At 52.1% G+C, this 26882-nt stretch overlaps 1 protein-coding gene and 1 pseudogene across 1 annotated transcript in view; both read right to left on the bottom strand.

Annotated features, from left to right (window-relative positions):
- Positions 1-588: 588 nt before the first annotated feature.
- Positions 589-7953, bottom strand: LOC144221614 (putative protein BRICK1 pseudogene; annotated as a pseudogene).
- Positions 7954-9748: 1795 nt separating this feature from the next.
- The window catches only part of TIE1 (tyrosine kinase with immunoglobulin like and EGF like domains 1), a 20118-nt gene continuing 2984 nt past the window's right edge, over positions 9749-26882 (bottom strand). Inside the window, exons 3-23 of the mRNA XM_077752032.1 lie at positions 26694-26813; positions 25186-25341; positions 24903-25034; positions 24604-24744; positions 24286-24414; positions 23388-23533; positions 23003-23147; positions 20459-20617; positions 20177-20314; positions 19680-19976; positions 18810-19100; positions 18371-18561; positions 15402-15612; positions 15129-15239; positions 14756-14946; positions 13655-13768; positions 13482-13552; positions 12321-12361; positions 12136-12232; positions 11954-12053; positions 9749-10254 (exon numbers count right to left, since the gene is read on the bottom strand). Of these exons, the coding sequence (XP_077608158.1) occupies positions 10183-10254; positions 11954-12053; positions 12136-12232; positions 12321-12361; positions 13482-13552; positions 13655-13768; positions 14756-14946; positions 15129-15239; positions 15402-15612; positions 18371-18561; positions 18810-19100; positions 19680-19976; positions 20177-20314; positions 20459-20617; positions 23003-23147; positions 23388-23533; positions 24286-24414; positions 24604-24744; positions 24903-25034; positions 25186-25341; positions 26694-26813 (3053 nt within the window). The 3' untranslated portion in view covers positions 9749-10182. The remainder of the gene's footprint in view (positions 10255-11953; positions 12054-12135; positions 12233-12320; positions 12362-13481; positions 13553-13654; positions 13769-14755; positions 14947-15128; positions 15240-15401; positions 15613-18370; positions 18562-18809; positions 19101-19679; positions 19977-20176; positions 20315-20458; positions 20618-23002; positions 23148-23387; positions 23534-24285; positions 24415-24603; positions 24745-24902; positions 25035-25185; positions 25342-26693; positions 26814-26882) is intronic.

Below are 26882 nucleotides of genomic sequence, written 5' to 3'. Positions count from 1 at the left end.
CCACTCTCTTGAACTTCAACTTCTCAGTGACTTACTGGCTGCCTCTGTTTGTTGTACCATAGGCACTTCACCTTAACTCACGGAGTCCCAAATGCAGCTATCACTAACTCCCATACACCCTTTTGGATTTTTCTCTTCCTATGTTCTGCATCTCACCCTAGGCTCCTGGAACCTGAAAGTTGTCCTCAAATCTTCCTTCTCCCTTCACTCCAGCATCCAAGCCTTACTGAGTCTGTGACCTCTACAGGGAGGCGGTATTAGTGCTTAAGGATGAACACGCAAGACAAGAGACTTTGTCTGAGGATCGAGATGGGGGCTTTGTGCCCCTGCATGAAAGGAGGTCCAGCTACCTGTCCCTGTCACGTTTCCATTTTTTTCTGTTTCCACACAGCTGAGCATTCACAGAGTAGAGAGTAAATTTCAGACTCAGTATTAGGCATCACCAGTGTCTTCTCCGGTCCTTTGCTTCTTTAGAATATCAAGCCAGAACCAGAAGAGTCCTGGCGGAAAGGAGATCACTTAGGCTTGCCTATTCTTTGGCCAAAGAGTTCCAATAGGCTCCTCGAGGTCCAGCCCGGGTCAGCAGGCCTAGGCTTTTCTGTTGGGATATAAGGCCAAAACCCCAGCTTACAAAAGCCTGGTTTGATCTCTGTGCAACCGTTGCTCAGAGAATTTAAGGGGTTGCTGGACGAGGGTTGGCTCACGCAGTAGTGTGCTGTCAAACCACTCTCTGGGGGCGTGAGGGAGGTCAGAGCACTGTATTTTCCCCACACCTTTGTCGATGTTGTTCTAAGTTTGCTATTCTGATAGCTGACGAATGGTCCAATCTCCTTACTCGGTGCCTCTTCTGAACCTCAAATTTGCTTTTATTCTTTCCCTGCTTAAAACCCTTTCATGGCTCTACAGGGTCCTTTGGACCAAGACTCTTTTCTCGATGCTGGAACATAAAAGGCCCTTGTACCTTTTATCTTCCCCTTCCTGGAATCTCTTCCCCACAATTTCCCAAACCCAATCACCTTTCCGCCACAGGGCTTTGGTCCCTTGCATCCCCACGCACAAGGACCCTCCAATCTCTCAGCCTGTTCGAACTTTGTGATTCAAGAACTGACCCCAAGCCACGTCTCCTTGGGGGTCTTCTCTTATGCCCATCTGTGTGTAGCAGAAGAGAAAGGCTAAAAAAGAGAGAGGCAAATTCATCTGCCTTCCAGAGGCCTTGCAGCTCTTTGGTGATGATGAACAACTCAGTGAGCCTTTGGGCACGCCCTTGATAAGAAGGAAGGGAGAGAGCTAAATTTGCTGACTGTGAAATTGGTGGGAATTTTGGAGTATACTGTGGTAACTCCAGAGAAAAACAGGAGGGCTAGCAAGTGACAGACGGCAACCTGAGGAGAAGAGAGCCTCACTAGTGAGAAATTCCAGTGGAAGGACTGTCGGAGGAAAGTTCCAGAACAGTGATGCCTACTAGTCTGAAGTTTTACTCCCTACTCTGTGAATCCCTAGAATACCCTCAGACGTTCAGCAAAAGTGTCCTCTACACACAACCTTAATTCGTGGTGTTTTTGGAACAAAGCGAGAGAATGATACCTGTGGAGTGCAGAGAGAAGGCAGCCAGCGCAGAGTTCAGGTTGAGAGGTGATCCTGAGGCTGTGAATCATGGGAGGGGTCCTAGTAAAAACAGAGGAGGGTGTGGACTTCCTGAGGATGTGGACAGTGACTGAGCTGTTCTAACTGGATATAAATGGAAAAGGTAATTCCAAAGGGCTGCCTTGACATTTGGGTGGCCTACGCGCAATCTTTCCTTCCTCCAGGTCTCTCTAGAACTTTGTGCCTCTGTTGGGGTGCTTTTATATGTAAAGGACTATTTTGGGACTCCACCTGAGCTAGAGGAGCTGAGAACTCTGCCAAGGGGAACTGTCCTCCACTCACTCCTCCGGGGTAAAAGCTGGGTGGAGCGGGCCTGCCTCCTCCTCCCTGACCCCCTATCCTGGCACTATATTCATCAACACTAGCTGCTTGTCAGCACCATGCTAATGCACGGTCGCATTTCTTCGCACGACTCTATCAGGTGCCCTTATCCTTACGCTACAGAAGCTACAACGCAGGCTGAGACGGATTAAGTGAGTCGTCCAAAGTCACTTTTAAAGGGAGAGCTGAGATTTGAATTCAGGTCTGTTTGATGCCAAAGCCTGTTCTTTTAGCGACTACATAGACGCTGCTCATTAGGACCACTGTGTCTTCCGTCTTATTCATTTATTTAACAGTATGTGCCCGGCACAGGGCCTGGCGTGACACTCTCCTGCAGTAGGAGGCTGAGTTCAAAACAGGCGTCGAGACAGGCTTACTTCAGGTAGAGGGAAAAGGACCAGTATTCATGCAGCCATGACCCCAAGTGAGAGAGCTGCAGGGGATCCGGTCAGGTCAGCCCTCTGTTCTCCATCCTCCGTGAGACATCCTGAGCTGCTCTTACTGGGCTGTCTTTGAGCCCTAAGTCCATGGTTCCTGCTGTGAGAACAGGCAGACCAGCCCCTGCAGCCAGCCCCTGGTTGGCCGGCTGTGCCCTGGGAGAGGGCCTGGGGTAAGATAAGAGGACCCACAGCCGGGGGGAGGAGCCTGAGCTGGCCAGAGGGCGAGGCAGGAAATCACCCCTTCCTTGGGGGGCCAAGAGGGAATGACTCAGGGCTGACTGGCGGGAGTTCCGTTTTTGCGGCCCGGATGGGCTGCACTGGGGCCCGTTGGATAACGTGCTCAGGGTCGCCTCCCCCAGCTGTCTGCCTAATGAGGCTTGGAGAGGTGTGCCTTGGCCTTTCCCTCTTTCCACCGTTTCTCTGGAAACAAGTTTGTGCTGCAGGGCTGGTCTCTTGCTCCACCCACTGCCCAACCCAGGCCGTCCCTTGCCAGAATAGAGCCGCAGAGAGAAGCAGTGAGGCTTGAAGCCAGATAGGTGCGGGCAGCCAAGGCTGAGAAGCTGGGTGCTGTGTACCTGCAGTTTGCTGCCTTGTCTGTAGCAGGGCTCTGACTGCTAGGAGGCCAGAGTGGAAATGTGGGCCCAGGACCTGGGGCACACTGCACGGTTTCAGTGTATTTGTGTTGAACTTGGAAGTTGTATTCTACCCCAATCTGGCCCCTTTCCACTGCGCCAGAGAAGCGGCATAGCATTATGTCTAAGAGAGGAACCCCAAAATCCAAATAGCTAGGTTTGAATCTAGCTCTGCCATTTCCTAGCTGTCAAACTTTGGTTAAGTCACTTACTGTCTCCAAGCTTGTTTTCTCTCCTGTAAAATGGGGACGGTAATGATGGTAACCTACCTAATAGGGTTGTTGAAGATGGAAGGAATTCATATGTACACAGTGCCCGGAACGGCGCCTGGCAGGTAAGTAGCATGCAAGCATGAGCTGTTTTTTCAGTGGCTGGTAACTCTATCAACCCGGGCATCTATACAGAAGTTTGGCAGTGATCCTAGAGTCTTCCTTCCCCCTCCTTGCCACTGTCAACCTCCTCCCCCATTCTTCCACCTGTGCGGCACCCCCCGCCCCGCCCCCGGCTCACCACCTCTCACCTGCACTACTGGAACAGCCGCTCACTGATCTTCCTGCCTTCATGCTTTCTTTCTTTAACACTTTCACGGAGATATAATTCACACGCCATACAACCCACCCACTTAAATTGTGAATTTAGTATTCCCATGTATGGGCAGCCACAGTCAGTTTTAGGTCTTTTTTATCTCTTCAGGAAGAACTGTAAACTTTGGGCTCTTGCCCTCCTACCCAGCCCTAAGCAGCCATTGATCTCGTTTCTACCTCTACAGATTTGCCTATTCTGGACATTTCCTATGAGTGAAATATAGGCAAATGCAGTATGTGGTCTTTTGTGCCTAGCTTTTTGACTTAGCGTGGTATTCCCAAGGTTCATGCATGGTCTAGCGTGTGTCAGTACGCTGTTCCCTTTTAAAGGCTGAATAATACTCTATTGTGCGGATAGACCACATTTTGTTTATCCATTGATGATGGACATTTGAGTTCTTTCCACGTTTTGGCATTACAAATAATGTTTCTATAAACATTTGTGTACAAGTTTTTGCATGGACATATGCATTTTTTAAAGTTTATTTATTTTGAGAGAGAGAGAAAGAGAGAGAGAGAGAAACTGTGAGAGGGGGAGGGGCAGAGAGGGGGGAGTGAGATAATCCCAGGCTGTCCGAACAAAGCCCAGTGCAGGGCTCAAACTCACAAACCTTGAGATCATGACCTGAGCCAAAATCAAAAGATGGATGCTTAACTGACTGAGCCACCCAGGCATCCCTGGAAACTTATGTTTAATTGAGGAACTGCCAGTCTGTTTTCCAAATAGGATACACAATTTTACATCCCCAGCAGTGATGTATAAGACTCTCTCTAATTTCTCCTTGCCAACACTTATTATCTTTTTGATTGTAGCCATCCTGGTGGGTGTGAATTTGTATCTCCTTGTGGTTTTGATATGCATTTCCCTGATGATTGATCATGCCAAACATCTTTTCATGTGCTTATTGGCTATCTGCAGATCTTGTTTGGAGAAAGATCTATTCAAATTCTTTGCTCATCTGGGGGGCCTGGCTTAGTTGTTTGAGTGACCACATCTTGATTTTGGCTCAGGTCACAATCCAGGGTCATGGGATCAAATCCCATGCCGAACTCCACGTTGAGCCCCATGTGGAGCCTGCTTAGGATTCTCTCTCCCTTTGCTCCTCCTCAATGTCCATGTGCACGTGCGCATGTGGACTTTCTCTCTCTCGAAAAAAAATCCTTTGCTCATTTAAAAATTGGGTTGTCTCTTTATTGTTGAGTTATAAGTCTTCATGTATTCTAGATACAAGTCACTTATCAGATTTGCAAACATTTACCCTGTTCTGTAGGTTGTCTTTTCACCTTCTTGATGGTGACCTTGGATGCACAAGTTTTCTATTCTGATGAAATCTAATTTACCTATTTTTATATTGTGATTTGTACTTTTGTTGTCCTAAGAGTCCATTACCAAATCTGAGGTCATGAAGATTTACTCTTATGTTTTCTTTTAAGGGTTTTACAGTTTTAGCTTTTGCATTTAGGACTTTGATCCATTTTGAGTTAATTCTGTATGTAGTGTTTGGGTAGAGGTCCAACTTCATTCTTTTGCATGCAGCTATTCATTTGTTTCAGCAACATTTGTTGAAGACTATTCTTTCCCATTGAATGGTCTTTGGTGCCTTTGTTAAAAATCAGTTGACCTTAGACACATGGGTTTAGTTCTGGACTGTCAATTCTATTCTATTCATTTATCTGATATTTGCTGCTTTGTAGTTAGTTTTGAAATTGGGAAGTGTGAGACCTGCAGCTTTGTTATTCTTTTTCCAGATTGTTTTGGCTTTTCTGGGTCCCCTGCAATTCCATACCAATGTTAGAATCGGCTTTGTCAATTTCTACCAAGAAGCCAGCCAAGATTCTGATAAGGCTTTCATTGAGTCTGATCATCAATTTGGGAAGTATTATTATCTTAATAATATTAAGTTTTCCAAATCACAAACATGAGTTGCTTGTCCATTTATTTAAACCTGCTCTAATTTCTTTCAGTGATGTTTTGTAGTTTTCAGAGTATGACATTTGCACTCTTTGTTATATATATCCCTAAGTATTTACCTTTTTAAATGCTATAAATGGAGTCATTTTCTTCTTTTCATTTTTGGATTTTCCATTGCAAATGTGTAGAAGAAAATTGTGTTTTGTGTGTTGGTCTTGTGTTCTGCAACCTTGCTGAACTCATTTATTAGTTCCCATAGTTTTTTAGTGGATTCCTTAGATTTCTGATATACACAATCATGTCATCTGCAAATAGAGATCGTTTTACTTCTTCTTTTCCAGTCTGGATGCTGTTTATTTCTTCTTCTTGCCCAGGTGCTCTGTCTTGAACCTCCAGTACAATATTGAATAGAAGTCGGGAGAATGAATATCCTTGTCATGTTGCTGATCTTAGGGGGAAAGCGTTTAGGCTTCCACTACTAAATATGATATTAGCTGTGGATTTTTGAAATGCTCTGTATCAGGTTGGTAAAGTTTCCCTGGATTCCTAGCTTGTGTTTTAATCGTGAACAGGTTATTGCGTTTTGTCAGATGCTTTTTCTGTATTATGATCCATGTAGCTTGTAATTTTTATTCTATTGATATATTACATAAATGCTTTTTTAAGTGTATTTGTTTGGGGCGGGGGAGGCAGTGAGCTTGGGGGAGGGAGACAGAGACAGAGAATCCCAAGCAGGCTTCACCCTGTCAGCACACAGAGCCCAACACAGGGCTGGACTCCACAAACTGTGAGATTATGACTTGACCTGAAGAGTTGAATGCTTAACTGGTTGAGCCACCCACGCACCCCATATTAATTGGTTTTTGAATGTTAAACCAACCTTGCATTCCTGAGATAGATCCCACTTGGTTGTGGTGTATAACCCTTTTTATACGTTGCTGGATTCTGTTTGCTAATACAAGTGGCCCTTGAACAATGTGGGAATTAGGGTGCACCAGCCTCCCACACAGTCAAAAATCTGCATATAACTTTCTATTTTAATTACTGATAGCCTATTGTTGACCAGAAGTTTTACTGGTAACAGTTGATTAACACACATTTTGAAGGTTATGTGTATCATGTATAGTATTCTTACACTAAAGTAAGCTAGAGAAAAAAGGCTAAGAAAACCATAAGGAAAATCAAATACATTTATAGTACTATAAATTATTGAAAAAAGTTTGCATATAAGTGGACCCCATACAGTTCAAACCCATGTTGTTCAAGAGTCAACTGTATTTTTTGAGAAATAAGAAATATTCTTCATATCCACATTCATAAGATATATCAGTCTGATGTTTTTCTTGTGATGTCTATGCTCTAACTATCAGGGTAATGATACCAGTTTCACAGAATGAATTGAAAACTATTCTCTCCTATTTTTTGGATGAGTTTGTGAAGAATTCATATTTATTCTTCTTTGAATGTTTGATAGAATCCACCAGCGAAGCCATCTGAGTGTGAGTTTTTCTTTGCGGGTAGTTTTAAAATTAGCAATTTAATCTCCTCACTTGTTTTTTTTTTTTTTTTAAAGTTGAGGCGTTTATTAAGGAAATACGAGAGGCAAAGACACCCTAAGTGACAGAAAGAAAATTCTGAAAATGTCCTTTCAAGCCAAGTGGGGGCCTGGCCTCGACCTCCCCCAAAGGACAAGAAACTGGTGGGTTACCAAACACAATTTTGGTGGCCACCCTGCCAGGGCGTAAGTGTCTCAGCCAGGACTGCCTCCCAACCCCCCACCAAAGGTGGAAAGGAGACAAAGACTGTTTATAGAACCAATGCAGAGGCAATGAGAGCTATAAGGAAATTCTGAGAGAGAGAGAGAGAGAGAGAGAGAGAGAAGGAGGTGGGGAGGACCTTAACAAAGAGCCCCAGGCGTTTGGCTGTGCATGCCTCATATACATTGACAAACTGTTCTACAAAATGTTACTTAAAAGGTAAAATGCCTAACGTTGTTTCTGACAGGTCCCCTGGGCTTCATCCCACATGCCACATCACACACCGCTGTACGCGGCAGAGCCCAAAGGCCACGCTTAAAACAAGAATAAGTCCTGTTGCTCTTTAAGGAGAGAGGAAGGAGCTGAGGCTGCTGGGGCCTGTCCCACGGAGGCCTGTGTTCTGTAAAGTAACTTTCCAGCAGCAGCGTGTCACAGTTCCAGGTGAGGGTCTCCCCTTTTGTCTCCCTTGCTTCAATGTACTCTATTCCCCGCTTGAGGGCTGTCAATTTCTCGTTTAGTGTTGCAAGTCTTGAACGACAAGACATCGAACGAGTTGAGGAAGTCCGCGATTTTCTTGATCCTGCTGGTGATGACCTAAGTGTACTCCCGGTTCACCCAGTCCTGGTGAATCTCCTGCCGCACCAGATCCTCTTGACCCGCCATGGCTGCCGCCTAAGGAGGTGCCTCTCCTCGCTTGTTATAAGCCTATTCAGATTGCCTGTTTTTTCTTTGGTCAGTTCTGGTAGTTTTTTTTTTCTTTCTAGGAATTTGTCCATTTCACCTAAGGTACCTACGTTTATGTGCATACGCTTCACCTTCACTCTTGCTCCTCTATAATCCATTCTCCACACCGTGGCCAGGGTGGTCTTTTAAAAGATGCAGATCTGATCACGGCACATTCCTGCTACTCGCTCTTCTGTGGCTGCTCTCTGCCCTTAGGATAAAGACCCACCTCCTTGACTGTCTCCAAGGCCCAGCATGGGTCCCTTCACAGAGTATGTTCTCCCTTTGCTCCAGCCACATAGAACTCTTTGCAGCTCCTGAACATATCACATGTCACAGGTGCTGTTTCCTCTGCCAGGATCTTACCCTCTGGCAAACTCCTTCTTTCTGACAGTGTGCTGTGTTTACACTGCTATATTTGTTTACATATCTGTCACCCCACAGAGCATCTTTGTTTATATATTGGTCTCCATCAAGGACTTTTTTTTTTCTAAGTAGGCTCTATGCCCAACATGGAGCTCGAATTCATGACCCCGAGATCAAGAGTTGCATGTTCTACCAACTGAGCCAGCCAGTCAGTTTGGGAATTCAACTTTTGAATCTCACATCCTGGACGTCAAAATATCCCTGAAGTAGAGCTGCAATTTCCTTCTAGCAAATCTTACTTTCCCTGCCTTGCACAGCCTCCCAATTACTCCAGTTCATTTCTTCTTAACTTCAGCCCTATGCTCCAACCATTCAAGTCTTTTTGGAATACAGATTCTGATCATCACAACCACCCCTTCCAAACCTCAGATTTGTGCATGATATCAGCTGACACTGAGTGCTCCCTATGTACCAGGCCCAATGCAGTCTGTGCCTATGTGATCTCACTTAGTGCTAACAGTGAGGCAGCTATTACTAACCCCATTTTTCAGGGGAGAAAAAAATGAAGCTCAGAGAGGTTAAGTGACTCCACCAACGTCACGCAGGCAGTAAGTAATATAGCAGGAAGTTGAACATGGGTCTATGGGATTCCAGAATCATGATCTTAATTGCAGTGCCACACTGTGCTATGCCTTCTTTGATTTCATCTGATTCACTGAAAAAAAAATGTGGGAAGCAAGACAAGTCTTGTTTCTTAAGGACCAGTGGGAGAGAAATCTGAGGACAGCAGTGGCAAATCCAAAGGAGAGGCAAACCTAAGGGTCACACATCCTGAGGGAGCAATACGGGGCTGGCTTGGAGGATAGGGCACCTCCCAGCACATTATGAGACCCTGAGGAAGGCAAAGGAATCCTACCGTGGCTGGCTGAAGTTCCAAGTGACCTCTGCCTTCCTCCTTTGGGGCCCACAGGCCGGCCAGGAAGGTGGCTATCAAGCCAGGGAAGGCCACCTAGCGACATGAGAAGTGGGAGCTCAAGACAAGTCAGAATCTGCGTGGTGCTGAGGCGTCCGTCTGAGCCAAGGATGAGCTACTGCTGACCCTGGCAATGCACTGTTTGGACAGGTGGCTATGTCCAGATGGAGACCTGCTGGTGATGGGGAAATGACTTATAGCACAGACACGTGGGTGGCGGTGTCTGTAAAATGGGTCTTCTAGGGCATTCCCCCATCATGGAGAGGTGACGCCAAGAGAGGGAGTGGGCCTGTGACCGTGAAACTAGGGACAGCGTTTCTTTTCTTGGAAGGTCCCAGTTTCTTTTGGGTTCAACTTTTCCTTGGGATTGGCCAGCAGTAAAAGGAAGACATGGGATGGAGCTTCTCAGAGCATTTATTGTTTTTTTTATTACAAAGCCAAAAGCAGGGTAAGGGGGGAGGATAGTGGAAAGGGGAGTAGCCGAACGGGGAACGGTAGTGGTGTGGGTGCTGGCTTGGGTGGAGGAGCTGCGGGAGGGGGTTGAGCGTGGGGAGTGACAGAAGGAGGGTACACATGGGGTGCAGCTGAACCAGAAGGAAGAGTGTGAAGGGTCTCGCTACAAGAGTAGCCGCACGTGGCCTGGGAGCAACTGTGAAGGACGAGGACCCAAGTCCCCTAAGCCCACCCCACACCAGGGTCCCCTCTTTGCTTAAGTTAAAACAAAAATTCCTCGAGGCAGGTCAGGTCAGAGGCTGCGAGGATCAAAAGTCACAGGTCGGGCAGTGGAGCTTGCTCTGGCCAGCAGAGCCCGGTTCTGGCCCGACAGCGGCTCAGGCCTCCTCAGCTGTAGCGTCGATGCCCGCGTAAGTGAAGTTCTCAAACAGCGACATGTTCACATAGGCCTGGGGAGCAGAGCAAGCTTCAGTGGGGGCCAGGGATGCGTGTGACTCTGGCCTGGAGCTCCTTGACTTCCATGTGGTAGGGGTACTTGAAGAGAGACTGACTGAGATTCAAGATGGCCCCGTGGCTGAGGGCAGCCCTCACCAGCCAGGACAGACCACAGCTCGGGGTTCAGGTGAGAGACCCTTGACACAATTGTTAGCAGTTTTTTCTTTTTTCTTCTTTTTATTTTTTTATTTTTATTTATTTATTTATTTTTAATTTTTTTTTAATGTTTTATTTATTTCTAGAGAGAGAGAATCCCAAACAGGCTCCATGCTATCAATGCAGAGCCTGACATGGGGCTTGAACTCATGAACTGTGAGATTATGACCTGAGCTGAAGTCAAGAGTCAGACGCTTAACTGACTGAGCTACCCAGGCACCCCTTGATTTCATTCTTTGTATAGCTGGGTAACAGTCCATTGTATACATAACTGATGCTTGACCAACATGGATTTGAACTGTATGGGTCCACTTAGACCAGATTTTTTTCAATAAATGTGGTCTGGGACTGTCAACGTATTTTCTCTTCTTCATGATCTTACTTTTTTCTTTTCTTTAGCTTATTTTAGTATAAGAATATAGTGTATAATACATATATAAAATGCATGTTAGTTGACTGCTTAGGTCATCAGTAAGGCTTCCAGTCAACAGGTAAGCTATTAGCAATTAAGTTTTTGGGAAGTCAAAGGTTATATGCAGATTTTTGGCTACATAGGGGATCAGTGCCCCTAAGCCATATATTGTTCAAGGGTCCACTNGACCTAAGCGAAAGTCAGACGCTCAACCGACTAAGCCACCCAGGTGCCCCTCATCATTCTTATCCTACATCTTAGGTTAATGCACTCAGCAGTGAGTTTTTTGCTCACACATTTATTCATTTATTCATCTATTTATAAAGCTACTTTTGGGGAGTTGGCCATTTGTGTGGTTATTCAGTCATTCCTTCATTATTTTTTGCTTGCTTTTTAAAAAGATTTTATTTTTAAGTAATCTGTACACCCAACATGGGGCTTGAACTCACAACTTCGAGATCAAGAGTGCTCTACCAACTGAGCCAGCCCAGTGCTCCTGATCATTCCTTTATTCTTGAGACAGTCTATGAATTCCTGTAGCTATTTACTCATTAATTTATACGAAGAACTCTTTTTGCATTTACTCATTTTGAAATGCTTCTTCATTTATATTTATCCGATAATTCATTTATTCACATGGTTATTAGATTCAATTATTTATGTGTTTGTTCACATGTTTATTACATCACCCATCCACTAATTCTATTCATTCATTCACTTACTGTATCATTCATTCCTCCATCCACCCATTTGGTTAGTTGGCCATTCACGCCTTGTCACTTTGGCTCTGTGCCAGGTGAGGACAGGTGACCCAGAGGAAAACGGGCTGATAGCCCCAGCAGAGGAAGATGGGTAAGCAGTCTGGGAGCCAGGGGAGAGATTTGGTGCTGGGGGCTAGGAAGAGTTAGGAGAGCCTTGTGTCCAGCCCATGGGGCGCTGGAAAGGGGGGTGGCATCTGACGCCCCGCCTAGCTGTCCTGCAGCTAGCGGTGGGGACAAGGACATGGGGCTGCTGCTCTCTGGCTCGTATGAGAGGACACCCCTGGAGCCTAATGAGCCCATCCCCGTCACCCTCAGTCTCCTCACCTTCCTGGCTTCCAGCATCCGGCCTAGCTGTAGTGCAATCTGGGCAAATGGGGGTCGCTCGTATGGACGGTCCCGCCAGCACTGACGCATCAGCTCGTACCTGCAGATGGGGCATTGCTGAGATGAGGGGTCAGGGCCGCTGCGGTGAGGGGGTTATGGGGCCCCAGGCCGAGGAGACTCACACTTCATCGTCACAGTTACGAGGTTGCTCCATGCGGTAGCCCTGAGGCAGCTTCTCATACAGCTCGGCACAGGTCATGCCACAGTACGGCGTGCCCCCTGTAGGAGGGGACAAAGCTGTCTCAGCCCAGGAACCAAGGTGGTGGTCAGGAGAGGGCACTCTGGGGGATGGGGGCCGGAGACTCACCAAGGCTCACAATCTCCCAGAGGAGGACCCCAAACGACCAACTGAAATGAGAAGGACGTACTTAGTTACCTTCTAGACCCCGGGGCCCAGGAGTTCAGTGTCCATCTACTCTACGGGTGCCACCCACCCTCCCCCTGCGTGGGTCTACTCTGAGAGTGTGTGCCTTGGCCCGCTGCCATCTCTGTCCATTGAAAGTCCTTCGTAACCACTCCCAGGCTCAACTTCACCATAGTTATCATTTGTGTCACATATTAACTATGGGCCAGGCACTGGTCATTGAACGAATATATTAATTCATTTGACTCTCACACCAACCTTATGATATAGATACTATCATTTTACCCATTCTATAGATGGAGACACTGAAGTACTGAGAGATTAGCTAGCCTGCCCAAGCTCACACAGCTAGTAAGTGGTAGAACAGGAATCAAACTCTGACAATTTGATTCCAAAGCCCTTGCTTTTAATTGCCTTTTATACTGTAGCAACCTCCACGAAGGTGAGGCCAGGGTGGGAGTTCTAGTGGGGGGGAGGGGATCTTGGGGGCTTGGGGGCAGAAGCAGGAAGTAGTTGAGTGGTGGTCAGAGGGGTGGTTGGTGTGGTGGACAGTGAGCAAGGCAGGCCAGGCCAAAGGGCTGGTGGCAAAGGGGCAGGGGCAGAGCCAGAGCTGGAGGGATGGGGAGGCCAGGTCTCCGGGAAAGAGGAGCAGAGGTGGGCCAGGATGGTCATCTGGGGGTGAGGAGCACAAAGAGGGGGTCATGCTCTGGTTAGGTCCTCAGGTCGGGATGACTCCACCCTTCAGAGATGAAGGCGAGAACATCCCTGGAGTGGTCTTTCCACCCACCGATGTTCCCCAAACCTCTCCAAGGTGTCTCCCGATCTCGGAGATGAACACAGCCCTAAACTTCCCTACCCCAATCCTACCACCGAAACGCCCTCCAAGACAACACCTGCTCCCAGCAGCTCCCACCTTCCCACTAAGATGCTGGGCATCGCCAAGGTGTACCCAACACACACCTGTATCACGCCCGTGTCATGCCTGGAACCTACCCTGGGAATGTCCAAACCGTGCTTTGTACTACCTGTGACATGTCTAGGTTCTGTCTGTGTGCATCCCTGGGGAGAACAATCCTTCCTGCTCCTTCTGAGCCCCATACTCACACATCACTCTTGGTGGTATAGACGCTGTAGTTCAGAGACTCAATGGCCATCCAGCGCACAGGGAGACGCCCCTGGGACAGAGTGGGTTTTAGGGGCTGGGTGAGGAGGAGGGACCTGGGTGTGGGGTTCGGGGGGGCAGGCATGGAAACTAAGGTGGCGGGGCTGAGACTTACCATGGTCTTCTTCACATAAACCTCCTCTCCCCGAGAAAGGCCGAAGTCGGCAATCTTGGAGGCCAGGTTCTCCCCAACCAGCACGTTTCGGGCAGCCAGGTCCCTGTGGATGAACTGCACACAGGGTCAGAAGTCAGGAAAGACTGGGGATGAGCAAGTCCAGGACTCCTCAACCAGTGACGGGTCTGGCCCCACAGCTGGCCTCTGTGAGCACCCTCCATCCCTGTAACAGCCCCTCACCCTTCTTCCCAGCCAGCCAGGCCTTATCCTGGACCAGCGACTCCTGCCTTAGAAAAGTCACACTGCTGATTGTCCCTTCCTTCTTGTGAGCTGCCCATGGCCAAGCTCAGGCTGCATCCCTCTTCCTGGGACAAGGGTGAGCTTGGGTGGGCTTGTCCCTGGTGACCACACTGCATCTCCTCCTCTTCATTTGCTCTCCCCCCTCTTGCTCTCCCCTCATTAAGGGAAGTGAGGAAAGCCCTCCTCTTGCCCAAAGTGACCTTTCCCTTGAGTCCCAAGTCTTCCCCACAAGGTCCTCCAACTTCCTCAGTGGCCTCTCTCCATCAAACCCTCCCTCTGCACTGGCCCCTATGCCTCTGCTTCAAAGACACTCAAAGCTTTACTATTTAAAATGTCTTTCGTCAGTAACATGCTGGCCTCCTGCTACTGTCCCCTCCTTCCTTCCATTCAAGAAGGGTGTCCTCACACTTGGGCTCGGGCCTCCACTCCCTGCTCCACCTCTACTCTGTCCTGGTGGGTCTCGCCCACTCCCTCCCCTTGAGACTCATCCACCATCTGTGGGGTGACAGCTTCCAGATTGTTGTCTCTGGCCTAGGTCTTTCTCCTGAGTTTGAGGCTGGCATCCATAACTGCCAACACAGCATCTCCACCAACATGTTCCGCGGATGCTTCAAATGCAACACCATTTCCAGACCTGCTTCTCTGTGCTCTCACGCACTCACCCAGGCCAGCAGCTCAGGGTCACGTCCTTCTCTGTGCTTCTCGACCCCACATCCAATGGCAGTCTGCTGACTCTACCTCCTGTGGCTGACCCAGTGGCCTCCCTTCTGACACACCTACCCTCCCCACACTTACACATACCTGCTTCTCACTCAGGTACTGCATGCCGTTAGCAGCGTCACTGGCAAAACGCAGCAGCTGCCGGGAACTGAGGGTGGAGGCCGTTCCATGTTCCCGGGCAAAGGCTGGGTCTGTCTCCAGGACCCGGCTCTTCCGCAAAAAGTCTAGCAGGTTCCCATAGGGGGCGTATTCAATAGCGATATACAAGTAACCTGAGACAGAAGGAGACAGGTACAGGGTGATGGTTGCTATGCAGGCAGCCTCTTGGCAGCCCGTGCACCCAACGGGGGCAGAGAGGGAGCCTGAAGCTCTGGCAAACTAGCGATGTGGAGAGAAGTGATGGCTGTTGATGGGGCTTTGGAAGAAGGGGCAAGTGATGAGTTGGGGGGCTCACCTCGGTTTTCACAAGCCCCCAAGAGGTTGATGATATTGGGGTGATGCCCCAATTTGCACAGAACTTCCAGTTCTCCCGCAAAGTCACGATGGTCATTTTCAGAGGCATACTCTGTGTAAAGAAGCCAATATCACTTTCGCCAGAAATAATTCTGGAGAGAAGGCATGGCTGGTGAGGACTGGGGTCGGTTGCGGGAGGGGGCCAGGTAGGGTCTGGGATCTGTGGGACAAAGGACAGGGGCAGGCCTGGGGCCAGGGGTCACTCCCAGTGAACCTTTCAGCATCTTGATGGCCGCGTTCATCTTGAGCCCGTCCTTCTTGATCATGGCCCGGATGACCTGGCCAAAGTTCCCCTCCCCGATGAGGTCCTCAAAGGTGATGTCTTCCCACTCCAGCACGGGATAACTCAGGGGCTCGGGCTGTGGTTTTGGCCGCCGGGTTAGCGTCAAGGTGCCTGAGCTAAACTGCAGGATGGTTTCTTCGCCCTTCATAGGATGGGACAAATGGGCAGACAGTCCGTGCGGCAGACACGGGGCTGGCAAAAGGCACAGACAGGCATCAAAGAATAGCTAGACAAACAGCCAGAGACCCACACAGACGGCACGCTGGTGGTCAGCCAGGGACAGACATGCAGAGGACACCTACTGAGACAGAATCATAGGAGACGAAGCCATCAGTGGGGCTGCTGGGTGGACAAATGTCCAAGAAGGAAAATGCAGAGGCCACAGCCTGGGGAGCAGGTATGTGGGGCTCTAGAAAAATAAGGTGGGGGTAAGCATTGCTAGAAGCCATGAAGACATGAGTCAATGGAAAGAGGATATCTATAAATTTTTTTTTTTTAGTTTCTTTATTTACTTTGAGAGAGAGAATGGAGGAGGGGCAGAAAGAGATGGAGAGAGAGAGAATCCCAAGCAGGCTCTACACTATCAGCATGGAGCCTGATGCCAGGCCTTATGTGGGGCTCAAACTCATGAACCATGGGATCATGACCTGAGCCGAAATCCAGAGTCGGATGCTTAACTGACTGAGCTACCCAGGTGCCCCTAAATCCCTAACATTTAAAATAGGAAAGAACTGGGCACCTGGGTAGCTCAGCTGGTTAAGCATCTGGTTTCAGCTCAGGTCATGATCTTGTGGTTCGTGAGTTTGAGCCCCGCATTGAGCTCTGTGCTGACAGCTCAGAGCCTGGAGCCTGCTTCAGATACTGTGTCTCCCTCTCTCTCTGCCCCGCCCCCCCCCTCGCTTGTCCTCTGTCTCTCTCTCTCAAAAATAAACATGTAAAAAATTTTAAAAAAAATAATAAAATAGGAAAGAACTGGAATGAGCTATGATGGGGAGTGGTGAGCTTCCCATCATTATGCTGATTTCACAGCCTGGCTTTTTTTTTTTTTTTTTTTTTCATCAGGGATACTCTGGAGAGGATTCCAGCCTTGGGCAATGGGCTAGGATACAATTATTGAGCACCTACTACATGCTAAGCCCCAAGCTGCTGGCAGTCAGTGGAGGGGTTTTCTCCACGGTGCCAGAAGCAGACCCACTTGGTACCTGTTTATAGCTCTAAAACCACCAGGAGCTGAAGATAGAAAGACCATCACAAAGAGGAACATCCACTTCCCCCAACTGTATAGAAGTTGGGCCACCTGGGCAAGACGGATGGCAGGAAAAGGAAGCAGCTGAACAGGACCAAGAGCACTGCCGAGATGAGAACTGGAAGGGGCTTAACCCAGACCTGGTGGCAGGGCTCCCTGAATGAGCTGAAGCTCGGATCCGTGGGCGAGGGCTAAGACATGGGGCACGTGGATTCACATGAAGCATGAACCACCGAGGGCACACACGTGGCCCAGCAGCAGCACCATATGCAGGTGAGTGCATGCACACGTGTTCATCTCATGGAGCACAGCACGGGGACACACGCACACACACAGGGGGGTGCCCACAAGTGGATGCACCCAGGTACTCTTATGTGGCACACACACACACCCTCACGCAGGCACACGTGGCAGGGCAGGTCTTGACAGGTACCAGGATTATACATATGTGTGCTAAAAGTCTGCTTTCTGACCTCCTTCCCTCCACATTTGTATTCGTTACCCTCCCCCCACCTCAGCAGCGGCTGGCTTTCTGTGTGCACTGACCTCAGAGGGAGCAGCCTGGAACAAAGAAGCCAATTGAATCTCTGAAGGGAGTTTTTAAGGCATGGCAGAGACAATAGCCTTGGACACTAGGCTTTCTATCACAAGGATCAGCCCTTGAGAGAGAAGAGGGTTTTTTTTGTTGTTGTTGTTTTGTTTTTGTTTTTTTGGAATACCAAAGCTTAGCTGTAACTAGCAAAAGCCCAGGTGTGGCGGACCAAGGGCAACAGTTTGGATCACTGGGGACAGCGGTGGGGAAGATCTCTGAGGGGGCAGGAAGGGCAGGTAGCAGAGAGGGATGGAGGTGGTGACAATAGGAGGTGATGCCGGGTCCCTAAAGAGAAGCCAGCACCGCCCCGTACCCTCCACCCCCACCAAGTATGGGCCCTCAGGCTGGAGGCGCAGACGGAGAACAGCTCAGACAGGTTTACAGAGAGGCCAAGAAGACAGGAGGAGCCATGTCCTCTCCCCTGCAGTGACAGGTGAGCCCTGAGCTGGCACAACTCTAGAGTAGTAGGAACAGCTGTAATAGGGGTTGTGACAAAGGTGAGGGCCACAGCACACACCCGCAGGGTACAGGGAGCACCTTGGGGCTCTGAAGCCTCCTAGAGCAGGCTCTGGCACTTGCAGAGACCGAGGCTGGGACCAGGAACTCACAGTATAAGAGTGGCCTGTTGGCAGGAGGCCACAGAAAGGCTGAGGGCATCAGCCACAAGTGTGTGCAGATGGAGGCTGGCTCCTGGGTCCAGGAGGGTCTGCCAGGACGGAGGCCCCCATGAAGCCCTGGTGTGCCCCCCACCCCACCCCGTGTCATCACCACACTACCTAGGCTTACAGCACCTCCAGTGAGAAGCAAGAGAATCCTGAATTGACCACGGTGAAATACAGACAGAACAGTTATTCTGAACCAGGAATATTCACCACTAACATAAATCAACTTATGAATGGAGTTCAGTTCTAGAAAAATAAAGACAATTACGTTTTGTGCCCTTGAGCATTGCTGAGTGCACTCCCATGGCTGCAACACAAACACACACGCGCACGCATACACACACACACACTCGGGCATACAGGTAGTGTGTGCACGTGTGGGTGGGGACAGGGGACTGACCGATGCTGACTGGTAGGTGAAGGTGCGTCTGCGGTGCAGGCAGCTTCTGCGGATGCACACCAGGGTTAGGAGGGCAGCCAAGATGGTAAGGCAGGTGGCAGACACAGACCCCATGATGGCCAGTATCAGCTGCTTATCCAGGCCCTCCTCAGCTGCTTGGACCTCCTGGACCGGGCCCTCACTCTGCAGCCCTGCACACAGTAAGAGGAGCAGATCATCGGGAAGCCTGGCTCAGGGAGGGAGAGGTCAGAGATCCCAGTACCAGGAGGGGCCACGGGTGTCAGGCCGAGGGCCAATGGTCCACTGGAGTGGCAGGATTTTCCTAGCACTAGGACAATGGGGCCTAAGAAGGGAAGGGTCAGGGTCCCCAGTACTAGGACTCTTGTCACTTGCTGGGAAGGGCCTTGGATGTCCTAGCTCCCAAGCCATAAGCTCTTACCGTTACCCAGGGTGGACTCCTCCACCACGCTGCTCCAGTCTCCAGGACCCTGGATACTGGCCCGCACCCGGAAGAGGTAGCGTGTGCTCGCATTGAGGCCACGGACAATGGTGCTTGTCTCCTCGGGCCTGTCCACATCCATCCATAGGGGGTCTCCTGAGCCCCCAGCCACCTGCACCTCCACGATGTACTTGGATATAGGTCCAGCCGAAGCCTCTGGCCGCTGCCACATCAGCTGGATCTCAGAGTCTGAGAGGGCCTGGGCATGGAGGTGTCGGGGGGCTGGGGGCCCTCGGGAGGTTGTGGGAGAGGAAGGCAGGACTCAGGCAGGAGCACGGTATGTATTCTGGGATCAGATCCCTTCTAGCTTTGTCACCTGCTTGGTGGACCCCAGAATGGGAGCCATCCTGCCATCCTCTCCCGGTGGTTCTCTCCCTTCACCTCTAAGCTTCTGCTGCCCCATATTCTCCTTATGTGCCTGGTCCTCCTGGTGTCCTAAATCCTCCCAATGTGCTAGGTCTCCCCCATGCCCCTGGTGCTCCCCCAATCGCCAAGTCCTCCTGGTACAGCACAACCTCCCCATGACCCTTGCTCCCCCTGTGAACCATGGCCGCCCCATCTCCCCCCATCCCATATGCTCCTGGTGACCTACCTCCCCGCTGGCCTCCAATATCTGCCCACCCCACGTCCTCCCTGTGTTCATGTCTGTATGATATCCTGCTTTCCCCCTGTGCCCACGTTTTATCCACACGTCTTGTGTTCTATGTCCATCCACTCTCCTGTAACCGCCCGTGTGCTTTGGGGTTTCGTGTTTCCTGTGTGTCATGTCCTCCCCTCATCCCGAGCCCATAACCCCTTTCCTGAGCATACCACTGGGGGGCAGAAGCACGCGGGCAGGGGGCGAGGCAGGGCCCAGGAGGGTGCAGTGGTAGAGCCGCACATCCAGCTGGTAGTGGGTGCCAGGCGTGAGTCCGGTCAGGAGGGCGGTGCGGGCCTGGGGGGACGAGACGTTCTCCCGCCGCTCCTGTCCCCGTGCCCCATCCCACAGGCGCAGCAGGAAGCCATCGCCCACCAGTGGCCCAGGCACCGAGGGTAAGGACCAGCTCACTCGCAACCGGTCAGGGCCCTCCACGTGCCAGCCCTCCAGCCATGGCTGCAGCAAGGGCTCTGGGACCGGAGGTCAGGGGTCAGAACGGTCCAGTGGGTCCTCAGGGCTGGACAGGATAGTGTTCCCCAGGGGACAGGGTGGGACAACCTCCAGTGGGAAAGGCAGGGGCCCCTGGGGGTGGACAAGACATGACAACTGCTGAGTGCATAGGAACAGTAACTCCTGGGGGGACAGGAAGGGATGACTCTTGGCCTCTCACCAGGACAGTCTGTGGTCATAAGGGTGGGAGGCCCCCAGGCCCCCTCCCCTCCTTCCCCCGGCCGGCTCAGCTGTACACGGACACTGTATCCTGTCTTCGGCCTCAGGTTCATTAAGGTCACATTCTCACTGGGGTCCACTGGGGACAGGACACATCGTTCAGCCCCCTACCTTTTCCAGAAGCTGCCATCTCCCCCCCTTTTCATTGTGCCCTTTCTCATTATTACCCAACACCCCTGTCCTTCTCCAGCCCCCCTCCCACCCCGGCTGTCTCCCTGCTCACCCACAATGGCGGACCAGGCCATGGTGCTGTCCTGGGGCCGGTAGTGCAGGCGGACAGAAGCGATGGGTCCGTCCCCAGAGAAGGAGACCAGTGGGGAGACCACGAGCTGGCGGCTCTGCTTGGCCAGGAGCCGAGGAGCAGTCAGAGGCACTGGGGGCACTGCCAGGAGACCCAAGGTAAGGCAGGGCCCAGACAGCCTGCCCAGTCCTCTGAAAAATAAGAGGACTCTACTCTGGCCATCAAAGATATCTCTGGGTCTTGGTTTGGATGTGGGGTCCCTCCGGGCTGGGAGAGACCAAGTTCAACAGATGACCAGAATGGCCAGCATCCAAGCAGGATAGCATTCTGCCCTGAGCAGCTTGGGGCACGTGGGTCTGGCAATGAGGATGTGAGGTCTTTGTATCCCCAAAGATGTGAAGTGAAGTCTGACAAGGCTAGATAGGTTTGGGGAAGGGTACTCTGTCCACACAGTGTCAGGAAGACAGAGGGGGCTGAAACCCAAGGCAGGGAGATAACACAGTATCAGCCTACTCTATCTCCCTCCCCCTATCATTTGTCACTCTCTTAATTGGGGAAAAAAAAAAAAAAAGGTAGCCAGCGATGAATCACCTGCTCTATACCATGTACAATCTCTCCTTCTCACAGCTACTTTTCAGATAGGGCTCTCACTCTGTACTATGAGTGAAGAAACTGAAGCTCTGAGACATCTATCTTGCCTAAGGACATGCAGCCAGCAGGAGGTACAACCAGTGTTTGAACTTGGTCTGTTTGGTCAGGCCACCTAGAATTAGCCAATTCTACTGCAAACAGCTTTTGTGTTCCTGCCTGGCTTCCTCATTCCATGCCTATCGCCCCTGTTCTGGCCTTTGCTTTTCTTACCAGATCAGTACATCAATGCCATGACTGATTCCCTTGCCTTTTCCAAACATTTTCCAGACTGCTTTTTCTAAGCAGGATGGAAGGGTGGGTGAAAGGGTAGATGGAAGCGAGGGAGGGCAGGAGGCAGGGCAGAGGAGGCAGGGTTGAGAGCTCAGTGGGGGGGTGGGGAGGAACAGTGGTGTCTGACAGAAATGAGCACAACACGAGGAGGTGAGATGAAGATAGGGTTTGGATTTATGGAGCCCCCCGCCCCGTGCGTAGGGCCGTACAGGAGGTGGATGGAGATGAAGTGGGCCCCTGACTCATACACCAGGTAACTTCCACACTGACTTCAGAACCAGACCCCCACTTCTACAGGTCCCATCAAATGGGTCTGGAGCTCAAGAGAGTGGTCAAGCCTGCAGATCATGTCTGGGAGTTGCCAGAGAACAGCTGAAACTTGGGAGATGACCCTTTAATCATGACAACAAGCGCCAACATATACCCAGCACAGACCCTGTATTAGGCACCGTGCTAAGGGCTTAGATGCATCATCTAACTTAAATGCATTAAATGCATCATCTAACTCCCTTCGCAGCAACCCTAGCCAGTGAACATTGATGTCCTCACTGAATATAGAGAGAAACAAACTGTGAGGGGGGTAAACAGCTTGCTTAAGGCAATGGAGTCAGGGATTTGTGGCAAGGATTTGAACCCAAGTTGCCTAGGTCAGAAGCCTGGGGAAGAGACAGGCTGAAGGTGGAGCCCGGCCACACTGATATTTCCTGCTGGTGAGGCAGCTCCAAAGTTGTGGGAGGGGTGGTGGTGAGCCAGTGGGAAGGATGAGGAAGAGGAAGAGGAAGATGAGAAAGGTCTGGGCGTCTGTCATGGGGGCGGGCTGTCAGGAGCAGAAGGCAAGAGGAGCCAGGGTGGGACACCTGGGCGACTCAGTCGGTTAAGCATCTGTCTGACTCTTGTTTTCGGCTCAGGTCATGATCTCATGAGATCAAGCCCCTTTGAGCCCTGCATTGGGCTCTGCATTGACAGCACAGAACTTACCTGGGATTCTCTCTCTCCGCCCCTCCCCTGTATTCACTCTCCACCCTCTCTCTCAAAATAAACAAACATTAAAAAAAGAAAAGAAAAGAGGAGCCAGAGATTATGATGCTGGAGAAGGTGAAGAGACATGTGAGCTGGGCCAGACAGGCTCTGCTCTGGGCCAGCCTGGGCACTCCCTCCCTACTCACTGGGGAAACCCCATGCAGCTCCTCTGGGTAGCAGGTCACCCTCTGAGCTTAGGTGTCCCATGTGTTCCCCTTTCCTGGCACTGAGAGCCCTGGGGTGTGATTCAGAAGGAAGCACCAGAGGCACCCCAGAGGCAGAGTTAAAGGGATGCTGTGTGCAGGGGCTGTGAGGAGGTGGCGAGGGCCAGCATGGCCACACAGGAGGGTATCCCGTTTCGAGAGCATGGGATGTCCTTTCCAGATAGTGTTGAGCTGTCCTCCTGCCCTGACACTGGCCAGCCCAGACCTCTGGTTGATGACAAGCCCTCTTCTTTGCTTGGTGCTGGGCTGTGACCTTTGATGTCCTTTCCCTTCCTGCCACAATGCCCAGTCTTAGCAGCATCAGCTAGTGCCCACTCTGCCCACTGCCTGCCATCCTCCACGGCCCCAGGACATCACTGACCTTTGACATTAACCCTGAAACGTCGGCTGTCTTGGCCACCAGATGTGGACACACGGCACTCCCAGAGCCCACTGTCCCCAAGGGCCAAGCGAGGCACCTCGAACTCGGCTGTGGTCCTATCTGGCTCCACAATGGCCTTGGTGGACTGAAAGAGACAGGGAGAGGGGGCAGACCATAGAGAATGTGCACCCATGTGGCAGATGTGGGGATGGATGAGGGGACAGAGGACCAGTGGTAGTTTCTCAACAATTAGCCTGACCCCATGTGACCTGTAAGCGGGCCAGTGGGTAGCGCCTAGAGAAAGCCCTTAGGGGTCGGGGGTCTGAGAGACCGATGGTGAGGCTGGTGGGATGGGGGGCCTGGGGGCAGGGGCNGGGGGGCTGACCAGGAGGACTGTGCCATCCGGCTTTCGGAGCTCCATGCTGCCCCGCACCGGGAAGGGGTTCCCTGCGGCTGCACAGTTGATCCGGGGCATCGTCTCCAAGTTGAACTCCAGCTCTGAGGCCACATCCAGGATCTGGGGGATCCGGTCTAGGGAGGGAGAAGATACGTGCTGAGGCCCCCACAGAGCAGACACTGACCACCAGGTTGCCCCTTGTCCTGTGTGTGGCCTGCATCTCAGCGGAGGCACCACCATCTGCTCAGTCACTCAAGACTGCCTGCCTGCAGGGCTCTGGAACCGCATCTCTGGTCAGCCGCAGGGTCCACCTCCTGCAGCCCCCCCACTTGATCCCTCTCCCAGCCAAGGCAGGCCCCTGGCCGGCCTCACTCGCTTCTGGGCTCTGTTACAGACCCTGTGGGGTCTCCTGCTTCCGCTCCCCACCCAGCTGCCTGGGTCCTCTCTCAAACACAAAGCTGAATGCCCTCCTGCCTCTTCGACAATTCCCTCCTGCCCCTGTCATGGTAGCCTGCTGTTCAAAGTCGCCACGGCTTGACTCCTCTGACCACCCCCCAGTGCTTCCATACTCCACCGTCCTGGTACCCGACCCTGAGTTCTCAGCTCCCAGACCCTTGCCCGTGTCTTTCCCCAGCCATCTCGCCCTCATCCGTCATTCCCCATCTCAGATCTCGCCTCTTCCCAGAAGCCCTCCCCTGAGACGCTCAGCCTGGCCAGGGGCCTCCTGTGGGCTTCCGCCCCCTCTGGGCTGCAGCCCATCTCTGTACGCATGATGTGGGCCAGGCGCTGAGAACTCTTCCTGGACCATGAGCTCCCTGAGGCCAGGGGCGCGAGCCAGGAAGATAGATGTGTCTGGTGAAGGCTGACTTGTTTTGAGGGATCATACCTGATTTCTCACAGTGCATTCCATGCCACCCAGAGGGGCACACGCAGCCGCTGAAGCGGTCACAGGTACCGCCATTCTGACACTGGCACTGGAGGCGACAGTCGGCCCCAAAGTGGCCAGGGGCACAGGCTGGGAACAGAGGGGCTGCAGTTAGAGGGACACAGGCCTGGGACAATGAGGGCACAGCTGGGGCCTGGGTAATGCCAGGCTGGGTGGAGAGGGTATGGGTGTATAAATGAGAGCCAAAGGGGAGGGTCCAGGTCTAGTATGTGGCTGGCTGGCTGGGTCAGGGACTGTGGAGCGCAGGTCAGTCCGTACCTTCCTGGCACTGGTTTCCTCTCCAGCCAGATCCACAGGAACAGCCATAGGGGTCTGGGAGGCAGAAGGTGAGGCCCCGGCAGCCCGATGTGCCTGGACACTGCTCCTGGCAGCTCTGCCCAAAACGGCCCTCTCTGCAGGCTAGAAACAGGGCATGTGGCCACAGGGTCCACTGTTGGGCCTCAAGGTCCGGGACCTGCTGGCTGTTCTCACTACCTAGCTCCATGCTCTTGGTTCAAGAATCTTCCTCCAGCCAGGTGCCCTCTCCCGCCGAGGTCCTAGCTCCCCGTCCTCCTCACCTTGCTCGCAGCGGGTCCCAGTGAATCCAGGGGGACACACACACTCGCCGTCCAGGTCATGGCAGACACCTCCATGCAGGCAGCCCGGGCATTCCTTGGTACAGTCCGGTCCCCAGCGCCCTGCCCCACAGCCTGGAGGAATGTGCCCTCAGCAACTGGCCCTCACCTACCTACCACTGCTGCTGAGGACCAGGGCAGCCCTGGGGGCCCATGGGAAGTGCCTCCGGGGCTCCCAGCCTCCCATGCCACCCAGCACCTCTGCCCTCTGCCCTCTGCTCCTAACCCCGCACGATGAGCCGGAAGAAGGCGCTGCCTAGGGGGCTGGCTTCCAGGTAGGTGGCACTGTAGATGCCACTCGACGGTGGCTGCACATTTGGGAGCTGCAGCAGAAACCGGCCATCTTGGCCCTCATGCCAATCCAGGGTATAGAAGTAGGATCCTGGGGGCATAAATGGGTGAGGGGTCTCAGCACCAGGTGAGAGCCAGTGCTCAGGATGTATCACTGTGCGCCTCATACAAGTGGCCAGAACTGGGCCAAGGCACCAGCCAGGGTCTGTCCCCAAGCCAGAAAGTTGGGAGGCATCCTCTGCTCCACGCTCCACCGGCACCCAGTAAGTTACCAGGTCCTGCTCAGTCTGGCTCCTCCTCATTCCCCAAAGCAGTCCAGTTCTTTCCATGTCACTCACGGCCACCACCATGGCCCCAGCCTCCCACAGCCTTCCAGGCAGTCTCTCTGCCTCCGTCCCCGCCCCCGCCCTTCCCCTCCATCCTTCACTCAGCAGCCAGTGGGATTTTCCCCAACAGAAGCCTCTGCAGCACCCCCTGCTCAGACTCCTCCACGGTGACTGGCCCCTTAGCACATCATGTTCACCGGTGTGGCCACCACTCAGCCCTTTGGCCTCATACTTCTCTACACCCTGCCTGATTCCTAACATTCCTGAGTTCTGGAACTGCTGGTTTCTCTTCTAGAAGCACTAGCGTATCTCGGCACTTCCTGCCTTTGCTCTTAACCAATCCTCCTCCGGGAATGTCTCTCCCTCCTCCTTTGTATGGCTAAATCCCCTTTCTCCTCCTGGGCACAGCTCAGAGCTTATCTACTTGGAGACTTCTTCCAGAAGCCTCTTCCTCCAAGACCCGCAGACCCAAATACTAGAGTCCCTGTCCCCTGTCCCCTTCTTTGCCAAGACTGGAGCGTAGGGAGCCGAGATCTACCTGACTCTCTTATACCACTCATCAGTTCAGGGGGCCTGGTGCTCAGGATGCAAACCCCTTGGCCCAAGGGAAGGGTCCTCTTCCCTCAGGAGCCCAGGGAGGTAAGAGGCAGCCAAAGGGCTGTGGGTCTGAGGGCTGACGCAGGAATCTCTGGGGCCACACAGAATATCGGCTTCCTCCCGTGGGGTTGGGCCATGGGCCTGACAGGGCCAGGGTGGGGGCAGTCCCCGTGGGGACTGCGGCTCCCTGCCAGGTGAGCACTGTGACAGCATCTCCTAACTCCCAGGGGAGGGCCAAAGGTGCTCTTTGGATTTAACAGAGTGCTGATTTGGGGGTAACTGGAGGCAGCCGACCACAAGGCTGCTGGTCCTCTGGGTGCAAGAGGACAGCGCAGAGCTGCAGGCGAGTGGGCGCAGGTGCTTATCACGGAACTGGTCCAGGATAGAGGCTGGTGCCAGAGAGGGTGACGGGGGTTTCATACTGAAGGCTGTGAGGCCCCCAAAGCTGGGAAGGCCGAGGGCATCGAGGTGTTCAGGCAGGTAGGCTGACCTGCCCGAGCCCTTCAGACGCCCCTCTCACCGTTGCTCTTCCAAATCACGTCCGTCTGCTTCTCCTTGTGCACAAGCGCGGCAAGCACGGCCGTGTCGCCTTTGTTCACCGTGTGTGTGACCCTGTCCGGAAGCAGGTGCGCTGCGGTGTGGAGGGCGGGGTCAGAATCCCACGGCAGCCCCCCCCCCTCCATCCCCGCCCCCGCGGGGCCTGCCCACC

The sequence above is a fragment of the Crocuta crocuta genome, unplaced genomic scaffold (genome assembly GCF_008692635.1).
Source record: "Crocuta crocuta isolate KB4526 unplaced genomic scaffold, BGI_CrCroc_1.0 scaffold367, whole genome shotgun sequence".
Taxonomy (NCBI): Eukaryota; Metazoa; Chordata; class Mammalia; order Carnivora; family Hyaenidae; genus Crocuta; species Crocuta crocuta.
The sequence above is the reverse complement of the archived record's forward strand: the minus strand, read 5'-3'. Positions and strand labels throughout refer to the sequence as shown.